A 17,119-nucleotide genomic window follows, 5' to 3' on the forward strand; every position below is an offset into this window, starting at 1 on the left:
GTAAATCTTAGCTAATAGATATTGTTTTTTTGGTTGTTTATGTTTTTGTTGGGAAATAATTGTTAGGAATATTCAAACAATTAGTTACCAAAAAGATTGTCACAATATTTACCAGCCCTTAAAGCCAATATTGGATTATAGCTGCTAAAATCTTTTTTCCAATGTTGGATTCGATTCAAGTCTTGCCTCCCGTTGAAGTCACTGATTAGTGTTCAAACACCTTTAAAAATGGATGTGGTGACCTCCAAGAAAATATATCCCATACATGGGAGATGTTTGAGTCCTTGTGATAAAGGTAAACTCCTCTGCCACCTATAGTCTTGACTGGCTTTTGTATCATGATGTATAATCTCTTGAACTGCCTTGCAGTTGTTATTGAGTACTGGTAGTATTACGCCTGATTGATGTTTATACACAGAATCTTGCCTTCGGCTGGCATTGTCCAACTTGGACAACTGGCATGCTAAAGTAAAAGGGTTCCAGTTGTGGTTTGGTACCTAAACCATGTTTCAATTTTGAGCTGAACTTGGTTATGTTAAAGTCATGGATTGGTCATGTCTAAGCTTCCCACCGTTCTGGATGAAATTCAACATGATTAGTATTAGGTATTAAGATTTCTTCTGAATTGTGTGTGTATATACATACATACATACATACACATATTCATATATATATATATATATATATATTCGGAGGCTGACCAAACAATGCCCAAAGAGTCCCCTGCCTTTCTTGGTTGGTCAGCCTTTGGGCATTGTTTGGTCAGCCTCGGAATATATATATATATATATTATTCTTAGTGTTATTTAAATATTTTTATCAGTGTTCTATATTCTTTGTTCTGGTATGAATGTTTTATAAATGAGCTTGGTTTAGACCCAATGGTTCCATCCCAAATCTCCAGACTGACGGCAATTCTTTCCTTTGACAAGCTCTATCATTAATGAGTCAATACAAATCTTAGGTACAAGAGTTCCTCTTTCAATAACAAAATACTCTCATTTCGTTATAAAATGTTGAAAAATCTTTGTGTGGTCCATTTGTTTGCTCTCTATATATTACTTGCCCTCTTTTTCTTTTTACTTATTAAAAAAAAATCTGCTCCGTGACACTTTTTACCCCTGCACTAATTGGCTTTTTGGGATATTCTAATATGCTGTTCTTCAGTGTGCCTGTATTCTTCTGTTGTTTTCTCTAACATTCCATGTAACATGGTCTGTGGAAGACATTTTACTTTGCCTCCTCATGAATTCCCTTTAACATGCTATGTTATTTGGTTAGAATTTTCTGTCACTGTTGGCTGTTAGATTGTTTAACAATCACCAAAAAATATAAAAATTTTAAGTACTGGAAGATCATTTCTGTCAATTTTTTTTTTTTCATTCTAACTAATTTCAAAAAGAAAAAAGAAAAAAGAAAAAAGAAAAAAGAAAAGAAACTCAAGCTTGCATTAACTTTTGATATTGAGGTGAATTTTATATTCCCAAAAGCACTGGTTTATCATTGTAGGCATATGTTTTTTGTTTTAATTGAGAATATTATCTCTTTTTTCAAGCAATAGTTTGGTTCTTGATTATATATTTTGTAATTTGCTTTTTCTAGTGACTTACTGATTGTTTTGTTTTTTCATCTCTGATAACTTGTTTTATCCCTTGTTAGTTATAGCTTGTTGCAACATTTGGGAGTGGGAATCAAACGATACGAAAATTTAGTTCTGCTTGGACAAAGAATTTGGAATAGGACATAAAATGAGGTAAAATGCATGCTTCCGCTGGTGATGATGGGCAAAATGAGGTATGATGCGAAGACAGGTTGTCTGGAAGAGGACCTTAAACTGTCTATGCAATGTCTTCTAGTAAGAGTACTTTGCATGGGCATGATGATAATGGAGTTCAGAAACAAAGCCCTGGTTTTGTAAACAGGTAATACTTGCACCAAGTTTGTTAAAAAAGAAGTGTTTCCTTCCAATATTTTTGCACTTGTTTCAGATGAGGCAACTTTAGATATCAATCCTGCGTCTGGGTAACAATTGAATGGGTGTAGTTCTAAGGTTTGATTCTTAGTGATGCTGGATTTGACCTTATAAACTTTGGTCAGGTTGATTGAATGATGCAGGCATCAAGGAGATGGTTTTGTTTTAATTTAATTTTTACTCACTTTTAGGAGTCAATGGTATTACTGTAACTTTCATATTTCTGGACGTTGGTTGTACTTTGAGACCATCAGATCTATTTTTGGTATTTTTATTTTAGGTTCTATCTGTTATTTAGTTCAGGTTTATTAGTCAAAGTCAAAGTCATATTAGAATTATTAGGTTTAGTTTTCTATAAATATTGACATATTGCTTTCAATTTAATAGAGAACAAGTCCATGAATTTTTTTTGAAAATGAGTACTCTTTATTGTTGTATGATCTATCCAAGATGTGATGCTGATGAAAACTCTAATCCTTTTCCTCTCTCGGGTGCCACTCTTGAGTCAGAGCTTCCTTTGGAGTCTAAGCTAGTGCAAAGCTTTCGGGTGCCACCCCTTGTTGACGAGACAGCTTCTTTGAAGGATGTCATTAAGCGAACTTCTCCGGCGAGGGGTTTCTTACGGAGGGGTTTTCTCAACTCAAGTCCGGCAAGGCAAGTTTCGCCTAAAGTGCCGGTCGTGTCGCCGTCGACCCTAGTTGTTAAGGAAGATGAGGTGGTAGGGACTCCCTCTCATTTGGGTCGTTGCGTTTCTCCATTAGTTGATAAGGGTGAGGACCTTAGGGTGAACTATGGTTGAGTCTCAAAAGTGGCCGATTGGTTTTAATCCGTCTGGGGAGGTTGTTGTGTGGGATCAGAGCGATGAGGTCTGGGATGGGGAGGATGGAGTATCCCCTTCCCCTTTGGGTGTATTTCCGCCCGATGAAGAGGACAAGGCTCCGCTTTTGGCTATCCTGGATTCCAGCGTTAGCGAAGAGGAGTTTCATCGGGAATCTATGGTTGCGCGTCAAAAGACTAAAGGTAGGAGGGAGATGTTGAATTTGAAAAGCTCCATCAATTATGGTGATGATTATGCAACCTCTCGGCGCCGGAAAGGCAAGGCTCACATGATGTAGTGTTGAGTGCCTCGTGGGTCTTAGGTCTTTCGGGTTTTTAGTGTCTCACAGGTTTGTTGGGTCTCTTTCTTTTTGGGCTGATTTGGTTGTTCCCTTATATATTACTTGTGTACTTAGGGGTGCCTTTACGCTTTTTTAATAAAACTTATTACTTATCAAAAAAAAAAAAAACCCCAAATTATCTATCCGTCAAATAGATCCCAGATAATCCTATATACCAGAACACTACTCTCCTTTAACTGTTCAAGGCTCGGGACAGCAACCAGAGATTTTGGCAACCGTTTTCAAATTTGGTTTTCTATTCTTGAAAACAGAAAACACTTTTCAAAACTTATTACCCAAGATGTGGCCCCTGCAATTTTTTTTTTCATATAGTGTTTTCGAAAACACTTTTCAGAACACAAGGAAAGGTTTTTGTTGATTATTTTCATGATAACATGTTTTGTAACTGGTTTGAAACCAATATTAAAAATAGAAAAATAAGAATGAGCGTCACATATGTGTCTAGTGACCACCATGTGGCCGTTGAATTAGTCTTGTTCTCGGGGCCACCTGCGGTGCCTAGCTGTTGGACCTGTCGGTTGCTGCCACCTGCAGTTAACTTCCAATGGCCCCTTTTCTTTCGCTCTTGCTTTTTTTGTTTTATTTCTTCTACGTTTCGAGAAAATTTTCAGCAACACTTTTCAAAGTAGTTGTCCAAATGAGTTTTCAGACGTGGCCCCCACAGACCACTTTTTCAGATGTGGCCCATACATCTTGGAAAACAATTCTCAAAACATAAAACCAAAAAACACCTTTCAAAGTAGTTTCCAAACAGTTTGTTGAATTCTCTTTCTTGTTTTGTATCCAAACCAAATTCCTTTCTTTACGTCAGTAGCAAACTTAAATCCCCAATACTTCCAGCCTTTTCCACTGAGAAACATGACCCCAGTTATCGCAAAAACGTACAATAAACAAAATCCTGCAACTCTGTTTCCATTTCCCAGCCCTTTTAAAGCAAATTCAATCTTTCCTAGCCCAATTTTAACCATAAAAACTTCTACTCTTTTTGCACTCTTTAGAACTAGAAAACCACAATTTTATTTAAGCTTTATCCTAACTAAACATAGAAAAGCATCCTTTGCTGCTGTCCTACAACGGATTTTGCACTACAGCATTTTCCCTACACCATTGGGGCTCATCACTTATATACGCTACTTTTTTGTTTTAGATTTTTTTTTTGTCTGGGGGGGTGGGGGTTGGAGGGTGCCTTCTGCTCTCAACCCTTATGTGTGGCCAATATACACTAGGGCACAAATATATACTGTTAAAGTATTGATTAAATGATTAAATTTATGTCTTCATATCAGCTTAAGCTTTTGGAATAAGTAGTGATTTAACATGATATCAGAGCAGTGGTCTTGAATTCAAATCCTATCTCATTCATTTACCTCATATTTCAATTAAATATTCCACGTGTTGGGCCTCACCTATTAAAAGAGAATTTGAGCCCACACATAAAGGGGAGTGTTAGAGTATTTGATTAAATGATCAAATTTATCTCTTCGTGGTGATTTAACATATACATGGATCAAGAATAAGGTAAATTCTCCTTTCTTTTTGTCTTTTTTTTTTTCACCATTTTTCATTCAGTAAAATTGAGATACTGCCCCCTTGGAAGTTTCTTGAAAATGCTCCTATTTTGACAAAGAAAAGAACTCAAACTGAATCTGGACGAAATAGTGGTTTATGGAAATCAGTGCAGCTACTAACTGTGAAACTAGACTACTAAAATCTATAAAATTCAAATGAAATCCAATAATTCAAAAAACCACTGTAGCATATTATTGCAAAGGGAATTAAGAAATAAAGAGTCAATAATCTAAACAAGCCTGTGAAGGATCCCAATGGGGACTGACAATAAACTAGACCATATTTCTAGATCTCTTTGGTCTGTAAACTTGCTCTTCCTTGAGCCTCTTGTAGTCTGCACCGTAGAGCTTTTTATCCTAACTACTTATGGTAGGAAGCAAATCATTATGTTTTGTTGTATTTTAATCATTAAAATTGTTCTGCTTTTGTGTCTTTTTTTCTTCTTTTATAGGCATAAAATTGAAACACAACTTTCTACAAGGAATTTGAAAGGAGATGTTGATTTTAGTCATCTTGAAGACCGAGATGCTATGGTACTATTTCCTTAGTACATTTCCATGTTGGATTTTTGAATTTGAACATTCAGTGAGGCTTGATATATTTCCTTTACACTAACTAAGTCCACAAATAGGAACTATATTCACGAGCCAGAACTCAGCAAGAGGAGATCCATTTTCTTCGTGAACAAATTGCCCTTGCACATATGAAGGTATAGCATCTCCTCAAAGGCCTTTCATTACATGCTAATGTTGTTGTTATAGTCACTGCAGTTTCTGGCAGTTATACATGTTTTACATGCAAGAAAATACATTTGTCCTTGGTGGTATCAGGAAATGCAGCTGTTGAATGAGAAGTATGCATTGCAGAGGAGTTTCTCTGACTTAAGAATGGTTTGTTAATCTCTTTGAAAGTATCTATGATCTCTCTCTCTCTCTCTCTCTCTCTCCCCTTCAGCTGTACTTCGGATGCTGGGAACTGGATTGATGAATTTATTTTTTAGGCAATTGATGAGAAGCAAAATGAAGCCGTTTCTTCTGCCTTAAATGAGCTGGTTCGGAGAAAAGGGGATCTTGAAGACAATTTGAAATTGGCTCATGATTTGAAGGTAGGTTTATAGTTTCTATGTCAACTTATGCCTCTCTGAAACTCTTTCAATAATATTGATAGTTTGCTATCCCATGTGAAAATAAATCAAGTTGGCCATATAAAGCAGAACTTAGGAGTTAGATATTGGCATTGGGCTCAAGGTTAAAACGTTGAGACACCTATATTACTCCCAATACCATTTTATAAAATAGAAAATATGTGGAATAACTTGGAAGAAAGTCCAGAAAAGAACTACTTATCAAAAAAAAAAAAGTCCAGAAAAGAATTCATTTTCCATGTTTTTAATATTTAATGAAAGGAACTTGTTTATGTTAACTTCATAATTATATACTCTATCCTCTCATTAATTGGTTTGTATTGAAAAGAGAAGAAACTCAAGTACACGGGAGTTTACATGAGAATCCCCTAAAAAATTACTTAATTGACTTTTATTTCTATAAGAAAACTCAGTAAAATGCCTTCATATCAGCTACACTACAGCTTATTTCTAAGCTACTTAATGTAGTAATAATGTATACTTTTGCAAATAAATAAATAAAATACATGAAAAATTCATACATATGAAAGAATAGAAAAAAAAAAAATGGAAGAAAATTAAAATATGCATGGTGATAATATAACAAATATGTTGACCATTGTAATGGAAAATAACATGAAAAATAACATAATGCAGTGTTTTTCCTTAACATTAAAAACTAGTTTTTGTGAAAAATATATATTTTTTTTTGATAAGTAGTTTTTGTGAAAAATAATTGCTGGTATGTCGAATAAAACTATTATGATGCTCTGACCAGACATTTTCTATGTCTAGTAAATCCACCTTCTGAAAGGTTTCACAATTCATTCTTCTAGTAAAAGTGTGATATATCAATATCTATATATATTTAACCTGTAAAGTTGGGACCTTAATATCTACAAGATTTAGTAAAACTGCAAATGGCTATGTATTTTATTTTTTAATGTGACTGTATATATTAAGGTACTCCTGGTTAAGATGTCAGCAGTTTTTCTTTATCAGTAAAGTTACTCAAGGCTGGTGGCAGGATATTTGGAAAACAATCTAGAAAACTTGGTTGATTGCACTGATATATAAATGTGAACTATTTACTGGGTGATGTTTTGAAATACTTTGCATGAATCAAATTATTTATATTTTCTCATAATGCATCAGTCTTGTCCATAATACTTTTTTTACTTATTAGATTGCAGTTTTTAATGGTGAACTTATTCTCCAGGATGCAGAGGACGATAGATATATCTTCATGTCTTCCATGCTTGGGTTATTGGCCGAATATGGTATTTGGCCCAATGTTATAAATGCTTCTCTTATATCAGATAGTGTAAAGGTATTAATCATAGCACACAAGTATATGCAGCGTTACACTATACTGGTTTTGTCTTGCACTTCAATTATGTGCTACTTATCTTATTACCGAGCACAAACCTAGTGACACATCATGGAAGCAGACTTGGTGGTCCTGAATCTTAAATTGATTTCCCTAAAACTATGCTGCATTTCCCATGCAGTGTTTCAATGCACTACATCCCACTTTAGACAATTGAAATGACAGCATCTGGTGTCATTTGGACAAATAAAATATGGGCCTGTAGGTTGGAGGTTTTAAGAGTTGGATGGTAAGTTATAATATGTAACACCCCAATTCCACATTGGAAAGATGATTAGATATAGAATGGGTAGATTATAAAAGAGCTCATTAGTGCTAAGTCCCTCATTGGTAACTTACTAGGTGAGACTAGGCTTTCCAAGCGATTTTAGAGAGTTCCAATTATAACTTGACTAGTTATTTTGGAGTACTGGTAGTGCTGAAGTAGTTTGTGTTATCTTTGGGACGTTACAAATGGTATCAGAGCAACTTAGTAACGCCATGTGGTATTGGAGCACTGCATGACGTAGCTTGGACGAGGATGTCAGGGATTTAATGGGGGGAGATTGTGATACTCCAGTCCCACATTGGGAAGATGAATAACCCACATAGAGTTGGTGGATTATAAAGGAGCATGGGTGCTAAGTCTCACATTGGTAACTCTTTTTTTTTTTTTTTTTTAATGACGAGGAACCCTTCCAAAGCAGGGCCACTTCGTGTACCCACCCCTGTTGGGTAAACCTTGGATCCGTGCAAAGCGTCCCCTCCACACGGATTGGGTAATGCTCCAGCTTCGCCGGTTGGCTTGCTAGATAAGACTAGGCTTTATAAGCTATTCGAGAGAGCTCAAATTCTAACTTGACTTGTTCTTTTGGAGTACTAATAATGCATACATGACTAGCGCTATCCTTGAGTCGTTACACAATCATAGTGCATTAAGGTAGCCCTAAAAGTGAATATGAGCCTTTGAGATAACTGTAAGAATATAATTCTTAAAGAAAGGTTCTTAACTTTATATTGATGAAACAATCATTTAATTATGTTGTTACAATTGGTCTATGGTTGAAAACGAATTGAAATCCATGTTAATTTTGAGTGGTGTTTGAGTTGAAAAGATTTGTCAGAATGATGTAACAAAATTATTAGTATTGCAAGGTCTTGGGCTAAAGTGCAGTTTTAACTTTAGTATATTTAATGATGCAATTTTGGGTGCTTGTAAATCGTTGTTCTCTTTTGGAAGGTTTGTCGCTCAATAAGAATGTGTTATTTATACCAATGATACTTCATTCGTACTTGGACTCATATTTATAGTTTTTGCCCCTTGCTGTTGCTTTAGGGAGATATAGTTCAACTGATCATCTTTGAGCATTGTGTCATTTTAATTTTTATTCTTCAATACATTGTCATCTTAGGGTTCACTTCATAAAAGCCGTGAACATTCTAATTGTTGTTAGCAAAAGGTAATCTTTATGCTGTTGACTGTTCAAGTTTAAACTTGTACTGTTTACAGCATATAGCTTGAACCCTGACTTTCTCTATTCCTCCAGGGTTAAGGTTCCCCAACCCAAGCAGAAATATCAGGTACCTGAAATGCATGTTTATCTGACCATAGCTCTTTAAACTGGACTGCTGTACTCCAGCATAATGCTGCAAAGCCTTAAAAGGTTCTCCACCTTAGCCCTGTTTTTCCTAGTTATTTCGTCGGTAAATTCATTAAGAAGACATCAAAAGGCTGCCAATGAAGTACCTAAGAAGTATGCAAGAGGTGGAGCTCATCTGATGAAATGAAAGTGTGACGAAACACTAAAATCTGAAAAAGAGTCCAAGCATTGAAAGGTCATAACTACTATGCTTTGTCCACAAACACCAAGCAAGCATAAATGAGCTGCTCCCCGGACTATGCAAAATTCTCTTCTCATCAAAATTGCCAACCCAACTTGATAATACCTCGTAAATTGTTTTAGGAAGAACCAATGTGAGACTGAACAAAAGAAAACAAAAACATAATAGTTTTTGAGTAGCTGCACCGTGGCACAAGATGATTCGCTGCCTCCTCAGGTCATGCCCTAGGTTTTCTCCTTTTGTTCCCTTTTACAGTTGTCCACACCACACCTAAAATGTACATGACTTGTCCAAATCCAAATTCGTGTAAATGGAAATTAACAACTTTCTGTACGTATCTAGGACTAGGATAACCTCTAATACAGAAAAAAAAAAAAAAAAAACATTGGATGACCTCGATTGCTTTGGGGTTATTTTTGTTCGTGTCTGGTTAGTGAAGATACTTACGAAGCTGACTCTAATATTTATGAAATGTGCATATGAACATCAAGCTAAGATCCAGAGTGTTTGTGTTGAAGAGTCATGTCAGCAAGACATTCTTGCTCTATAAATTGGGATTTGATTGTGGCATAGGGTTTATGAAGGATGTTATTTACTTTTTAGATCCAACTCATGGTATTCCAGCCTCAACTCTTATCTGTAGCACTTGATGTATTTTTTTCCATTTCTTTTCCCACCCCGCAGGTTGCAATGTAGTTTCTCTCTTAACATTTTTCTATTTGCTCCATTCAGGCCTTGTCTTTTTCAGCCTGTTGGATCAGCTAGACACTGCTGTTTTGCAACCCATTTTAGTCAATTAATTAGTTTTCTTGAATCTCTGCAGCGACTACATGATCAACTGCAATGGAAGATTAGAACTTCACATGTAAGCCTGCCACTTATGATTTCCTGCTACCATCTCTAGTTAGCTGTAATTTTTAATATAAGGGGAACATACACTTTGGACCTTCAAACTACCATCCTTTTGGCACTTAGACCACAAAACTTTTAAAAATGACACTTATCTCCCTCTAAATACCACACTGTTATAAGTTGCACCCTCCGTTAGCATCTGGGATTAAAATGGACGGAAATATACCACACGATGCGCACGTGATTTTTTTATTTTTATTTTTATCTGAACTACTCGAGTTGACTCTAAAAATTATTTAAAAAATAATAATCGAAAAAAAAGGTGACTGAACCATCTCCACAGGTTGTGGGGATAGTTCGGCCACCCCTTCAGTATTTTTTTTTTTTTCAGTTGTTTTTACTTTTTTTTTTTAATAATTTTTAGGGACAATTTGTGTAGTTTAAATAAAAATTCACGTGCACATCACTGTGGCTTCTTTTTGTCCATTTTAACTCCATATGCTAATGGATGGTGTAACTTGTAACTGTGTGGTAGTTGGAGGGGGTTAAGTGGGGCTTTTTAAAGTTTGGTGGTCTAAGTGATCAATGGGTGGTTGTTTGAGGGGCCTAAATATATTTTCCTCTTTAATATAATATAGTGAACTGATTTCACTTTTATATACAATTGTCATTCTTGTTCCACTCACTTCATTTTTTTTGTTTATTTTTTGGGAAAACTACACTTACCCTGAAACTTACACCCAAATTGCAATGTCCCTCCTAAATTTCAAAAATTTGCAATTGACCCCCTAAACTACCTAACCCTTTTCACTTAGCCTCCTCTGTTAGAATTTTTTTTATTAAATCTTACGAAAATTGGGTAAAATGTCCGTTGTTCTATCATTTTTGTGAAAATAAAATTATGCCTTAGTTTTTTTTTTTTAAAAAAAAAAGAGAAAAAAAATCCCTGGCCATTGAGACCCACCGCCTAGCCATGGGTCTCCTTCCGTGGTTTTTTTTTTTTTTTTTTTTTTTTTTTTTTTTTTTTTTTTTCTAAAAAAAAATAAATTATGTGGTGCAGGGGCATTATTGTCATTTTTAAAATTTCCTTCAGATTTAACGGAAAATCTTAATAGAGAGGGCTAAGTGAAGGGGCTTGATATTTTGGGGGGTCTATTGCAACTTTTTTAAATTTTGGGGGATGATGCAATTTGGGTGTAGGTTTAAGGGGGGTAAGTGTAGTTTCCCTCCCTTTTTTTGGTTAATTCATTTTCTCGACTTAGTATTCTGTGGATTTTTTAGTATAATATGCTGATAGTGCCTCCATGTACTTATATCTGAGATACTTGGCGTTAATAGTAACTCAACTTTTCTCTCCACGTGAATACTTTGGTTGATGGGGTGTTGATTAGCCGACAATGCACAATAGTTATGTTTAGATTTCTTCTGGAAATCCTTTAATTTTCATTCAGCATGTATTAGAATCTTTTTAGTTGTTTTCCTCTTAAAGGTATGTTTTGCACATCGCCAACCTGTTTGTTAGTTGTTACACCAGATCATACCAGAGTTGTATGCTATTGCTGCAATAGAAGTTTGATAATTTTTCTTCATACCTACAATTAGATCTTAAAGAAATTATGTGCCTTTTTGTAAAACTTCCTATGTATATAATGTTGGTGCTTTTTAATTAATTTTATTCCTTATAAATAAATTTATCTGCACATCCCTGTTGGAAGAAGCTTGATAGAAATGCCATCATAATGCATTGTCTTACCAAAATGAAACTCACCTGTTGTCTCCTGATGTTTCTTATTTATGAATTAATTATTTTCTCCTTTGCTTTGGATCCTGTGATTCCCATTAGGTCTAAATTGTTAAAATGCTTAGCCTGGGAAACATAATGTAATCGCCGCCGAGAATAAACATGCTGTGCCAGGTGACTGTAGCCTGTTGTAATACTTAACACGACCCATTTCACAAACACATGGAGCTTAACAACAGGATATAGGTTGTAGATTAATGTTCACCCATCAAATAGACAATAAAATTAATTTTAATATAGGACTTCAAGCATTGACTAAGTAAATACAATTGAAAACATGTGTAATATTGAGAATCCATGTGGCTTCAAATTCCATATCATAATTTGCAAAACATGAAACCTCCCACTCCAAGAAACCAAGTTCTTTTGTCTCCCATGGTAGAAAATATGGCTTTTGGTTTAGCCCAATCCCCACACTTTGAGTACAAGCTGGTATGGAATTAGACCATTGTTTTAAGGTACATCAAGAGGTAGAAAATACGATGGTTTACATCGGTAAATCAGAATCCTAACCTAGTTACATGTATAGGCATAAAACTCTTCTTTGGAGTAAGATTCTTAAGCTCATACGTATATATGGGGGTGTGTGTGTGTGTCGAACGTGTCCTTTTGCTCTTCGGCCTACTGCGTATTAGCAACTGTAAGTAGCTGTTTTTCCCCTCCAAAGGTCAGGTTCTTACGTGTTACTCGGTGTTTACTATTTTCTAATTTTATAACTAATCAAAGTATCATAAAAAGTGTAAGGCACCCCAAGTACACAAGAAGTATACAAGAGATAATCATGATAACAAGAAAATGATGATAACTGAGCATCAAGGGAGAGATAAATGTAGTTGTCCAAAGAAAAAGAGTATAGAAGAAAAAGGATTCAAGCTCCTCCAACGTTCTTTTGTGGACTACAGTCCTCAAAATTTCTATCATTCATTTCCCTCCAAAGGCTCCATAAGAGGCAAAGAGACACCATCTTCCACACAACAACACTTTGAATTCTGTTAGCAGTCTACCAACAAGCAAGCAAGTCAACTACTCGGCTAGGCATAACCCAAGATAGCCCAAAGCTCCTGAAAACAACATTCCATAAGGCGCAAGCAACCTAACAATAGAGAAGAAGATGGTACACATACTTCACATTCCTCTTACACATACAACACTTGTCAATAACAATGACATGCCGCTTCTTAAGATTGTTCATGGTAAGGATTTTTCTTAGGGCTGCCGACCAAGCAAATAAAACCACCCTCAAAGGAGCCTAAGTCCGCCAAATACTCTTCCAAGGGAAAGGAGAGCCATCAATACAAATCAGGACACTACAAAAAGATCTAACATTAAACAACCATTTTTTGGAGGGGTTCCACCAAAGCTTGTCTTCACCTTCTTGTCTCCCACTAGTTGAATACAACAAGCTAAAGAATGAGACAAAGATATCCACTTTCCAATCATGAGCCACTCTAGCAAAGCTAACGTTCCACTAATTGGAGCCACCAAAAAGCTCTTGGTGGGCCGCTACAAAGGCATCCTTCGCACAAGCAATACCATATAAATCTAGAAAGGTTTCCTTCAAGGCCTTATCCCCGCACCACAGGTCGTGCCAAAATCTAACCTTGGAGCCGACTCCTACCTCAAATCTGATGTGATTAGAAAACTTCCCTGTTAAGGACCCAGGTTTGTGATCGTGTGATTGGTTTGGCTAGGGGTAAAGCCGCAGGGTCTAATTCCCTGAGCTTACTTATGATGAATGGGGGTAAATGATATGAGGTATTCGAGGTACTTCTGCCTCCTAACATCTACTGGAGTTGTGTTAATAATTTTTTTGCATGCCTTTATTCATTCGAAACCCCATATAAATAGGGTGAATTACAAATACAGCAGTAATTGCTTGATTTCCATTTTTAGGGAAAGTATAATTCCCTTTATTTGCTTCCTACAAATCAGCTACTAATTGGGAAGTAAAATCCCTTATTCTTAGGCTACAACTGGGGAAACACATCCTCTTATTCTTAGGACTTTCCTACCAAAAGTCGTGCTCCTCAAGCACCGACTTTCCCTTCCCCCCCCCCCCCCCCAAACCTTTCATATTTGTCTCAGTCGCCACTGTGGTTAGCATCAGGGTTTGGAATGCCAACTCCTACCCATTTCTTGAGATCTGAAACATGAAAGACATCATGAATTTTGGCTTGGGGGGGGGGGGGGGGGGTAGAGCCAATCGGTATGCTACTGGGCTGATTTTCTTGACAATTCAGTAGGGGCCATAGAACTTGGGAGCTAGTTTCTAGTTGTGTCGCTTCTAGATAGATTGCTGCCGGTACCCTTGGAGCTTCAAGTAAACCCATTCACCCTCAGAAAATGACTGCTCCACATGGCCTTTATCATACACTTGCTTCATTCGGTTCTGGGCATCCAAGAAATGCTTTCGCACCTCTTGCAGAATTTCGTCTCTGGCCCTCAAGGTATCTTCAACTGCAGCTGACTTTGTGGTTCCTGGGACGTAAGGCAACAGAGAGGGTGGAGGACGACCGTACACAATCTGGAATGGAGTCTGCTTGGTGGCTGAATGGTACCCAGTGTTGTAACAATATTCCACCCAAGGCAGCCACTTAGCCCATTGTTTGGGTGAGGAGCTGGTGAAGCACCGCAAGTACATCTCAATTGTGCGGTTTACCACTTCCGTTTGGCTGTCGGTTTGGGGATGATAGGCGGAGCTGAAGTTGAACTTAGTCCCGTGGAGGTGGAAGAGCTCATGCCAAAAAATTCCAGTAAAGATGGGATCCCTGTCCCACACAATAGAAGATGGAATTCCATGCAATTTGAAAATTACCTCAAAGAAGGTTTGTGCCACCTGTGCCGCTGTGTAAGGGTGCTTGAGGGGTGTAAAGTGCCCATATTTTGAGAGGCGATCCACAACCACAAAGATGGTGGTTCGACCATAGGAAGAGGGCAACTCATCGATAAAATCCATGGATATGTCTGACCAAACGTGCTCAGCAATGGGCAGGGGCTGCAGCAGTCCAGCGGGTTTGGTATTGGTAGCCTTGTGGCGTTGGCATGTATCGCAATTTTTTATGAAATTGCGGAGTTGTTGCTTCATTTGAGACCAATAAAAAACTGACCTAATATGTTGGAGGCCCTTGTGATACCCCTCGTGAGTGCTGTTGTGAAATTCTGTGACGATGGCTGCTGCAATGGGGGATGCGGACTTAAGGTAAATCCGATTTTTGAAGTAAATGAGTCCTGTCTGTACCTGCCACGGGCCCTTGGTGTTTTGCTATTGGATTTTCTCGGACAATTTTAGAAGATCAGGTTCGTGCCGGACTTCTTGTTGGATGGGTTCGATCCAGCTAGGGACCGGTGAGGACAAGGCCAAGAGAGCCCCTTCTTGTTGTCTAGAGAGAGCATCAGCCGCCCGGTTGTCATGGCCCTTCTTGTATTCTATGACGAAGTCGTACCCCATGAGTTTGATCAGCCACCTTTGTGGCTATTGTTTGGTCCCATAAGAACTTCAAACTACGGTGGTCAGTTCGCACTACAAACCTGTGGCCCAAGAGGTATGGGTGCCATTTTTGGACAGCGGTGACCAACGCGAGCATCTCTTTTTCATAGGTGGAAAGGACCAGGTTACGCCCATGGAGGGCTTGGCTGAAGTATGGAATGGGACGTCGGCCTTACATCAAAACTGCCCCAATGCCGAAGCCGGATGCGTCACACTCGATTATGAACTGCTGGGAAAAGTCTGGTAGGGCTAATACCGGAGCTTTGGTCATTGCTTCCTTAAGCAGCGAGAAAGACTCTTCAGCCTTTTCATTCAACCCGAACGCATCCTTTTTTAGGAGTTGCATCAAGGGTCTAGTGATAATGCTGTAGTGCTGGATAAATTTGCGGTAGTAGCCGGTGAGGTCGAGGAAACCCCGAAGTGCCTTGAGGTTCTGAGGTTTCAGCCATACCAACATGGCCTGGACTTTTTCCGAATCCCTGCAACCCCGTTCTTATCAATAATATGCCCCAAATACTTTACCCTTTGTTGCCCGAAGCTGCACTTATCCTTCCAAACATACAAGCGGTTAACCTTTAGGATCTCCAAAACCTCATTGAGGTGTTGCAAGTGTTCATCCCAAGATCGACTATAAATTAGTATGTCATTAAAAAAAACAAGGACGAACTTACGTAAAATGCTGCCGAAGATGTCGTTCATCAAGGATTGGAAAGTTGATGGGGCATTCGTGAGGCCAAATGGCATGACCAGAAATTTGAAATGACCATGGTGCGTACGGAAGGCTGTTTTTTCTATATCTTGCTCCCTCATCCGGATTTGGTGGTATCCAGAACGAAGGTTAAGCTTAGAAAAATACTGGGCTCCCTGTAATTCATCCAGCAGCTCGTCAATCACGGGAATGGGGAACTTGTCCTTGATAGTAATCCTGTTGAGGGCTCGATAATCCACACATAATCGCCACGAGCCGTCTTGTTTCTTGACCAGCAAGACCAGAGAGGAATAAGGGCTGATGCTTGTTCTGATCACTCCTGTGTTCAACAACCCCACAATAATCTTTTCTATCTCATTCTTTTGATAATGGAGGTACCTATATGGTCGCACATTCATCGGAGAAGAGCCCTGGATCAGGGGAAGTTTATGATCATGACGCCGCATTGGTGGAAGCCCCTGTGGTTCTTCAAATAAGTCCCGGAATGCCTCCAAGAGCGGTTGCAATTCTGGGTCACCTATGTTTGGGCACTGCTACTCTACTCCCAGTTCAACAGCCAGTAGTTGAAGTAGAATGCCTTTAGAACAGCGACGCAGCTCCTTTTGCATTTTCTGCCCTTCCAACACTCGGTTACTAGGGGAGTTTATCTCGGTCAGTGTCACCTTCCGCCCTTGCCATGTGAAGCTCATGTGCATGGATGCAAATCCCAAAGGATGGGGCCGAGGCTCTTGAGCCATTGTGCCCCAAGCAGAACAGGTACCGCTGAGCATTTGCCTCTACTAGAAAGTCTTTCTCTGTTTGCAACCACCACTTCAAATGCTGTGTTTTTGTCTGGTGCCAGGCCCAACCTTTAAGCCAATTGGGTATTGAGAAAATTGTGCGTGCTTCTAGAATCAGCCAACAAAATCACCCTTGCCCCCTGGATGGTTCTCGAAATGCTCATCGTTTGGGGGGTTGGCACCTTGGAGATGGCGTGAAGGAAAATTTCGGGGATCTCGAACTCCTCTTCTTCCACTTCTCTTTCTCCTGCTCGGCTGGAACGCTCTGCTTCCTCTTCATAAACCCCCTCAATCAGAAAGAGCTTTTTGCACCTATGCCCCGGCGAGAACTTATCGTCGCAGTTGAAGCAAAGGCCCATATCCCTTCGATCCTTTAATTCTGCTGGGTTTAGCCTCCGAACTACCGGAGCTCAGCTTCTCACCAGATTTGCGGAAGGT

The 17,119-nt window shown here is 38.4% G+C and overlaps 1 protein-coding gene across 7 annotated transcripts in view; it reads left to right on the plus strand.

Moving 5' to 3' along the window:
• LOC133862323 (uncharacterized) overlaps positions 1-17,119 on the plus strand; it is a 30,965-nt gene that overhangs the window by 1,400 nt on the left and 12,446 nt on the right. For 5 of the 7 annotated variants that reach the window (XM_062298109.1, XM_062298103.1, XM_062298105.1 and 2 more), the window contains exons 2-8: positions 1,660-1,922; positions 5,171-5,252; positions 5,351-5,428; positions 5,550-5,609; positions 5,720-5,824; positions 7,062-7,172; positions 9,877-9,918. In XM_062298109.1, the coding sequence (XP_062154093.1) occupies positions 1,846-1,922; positions 5,171-5,252; positions 5,351-5,428; positions 5,550-5,609; positions 5,720-5,824; positions 7,062-7,172; positions 9,877-9,918 (555 nt within the window). In that variant the 5' untranslated portion in view covers positions 1,660-1,845. The remainder of the gene's footprint in view (positions 1-1,659; positions 1,923-5,170; positions 5,253-5,350; positions 5,429-5,549; positions 5,610-5,719; positions 5,825-7,061; positions 7,173-9,876; positions 9,919-17,119) is intronic. The other 2 variants (XM_062298104.1, XM_062298108.1) reach the window with 2 other exon arrangements.

The sequence above is a fragment of the Alnus glutinosa genome, chromosome 3 (genome assembly GCF_958979055.1).
Source record: "Alnus glutinosa chromosome 3, dhAlnGlut1.1, whole genome shotgun sequence".
Lineage (NCBI taxonomy): Eukaryota > Viridiplantae > Streptophyta > Magnoliopsida > Fagales > Betulaceae > Alnus > Alnus glutinosa.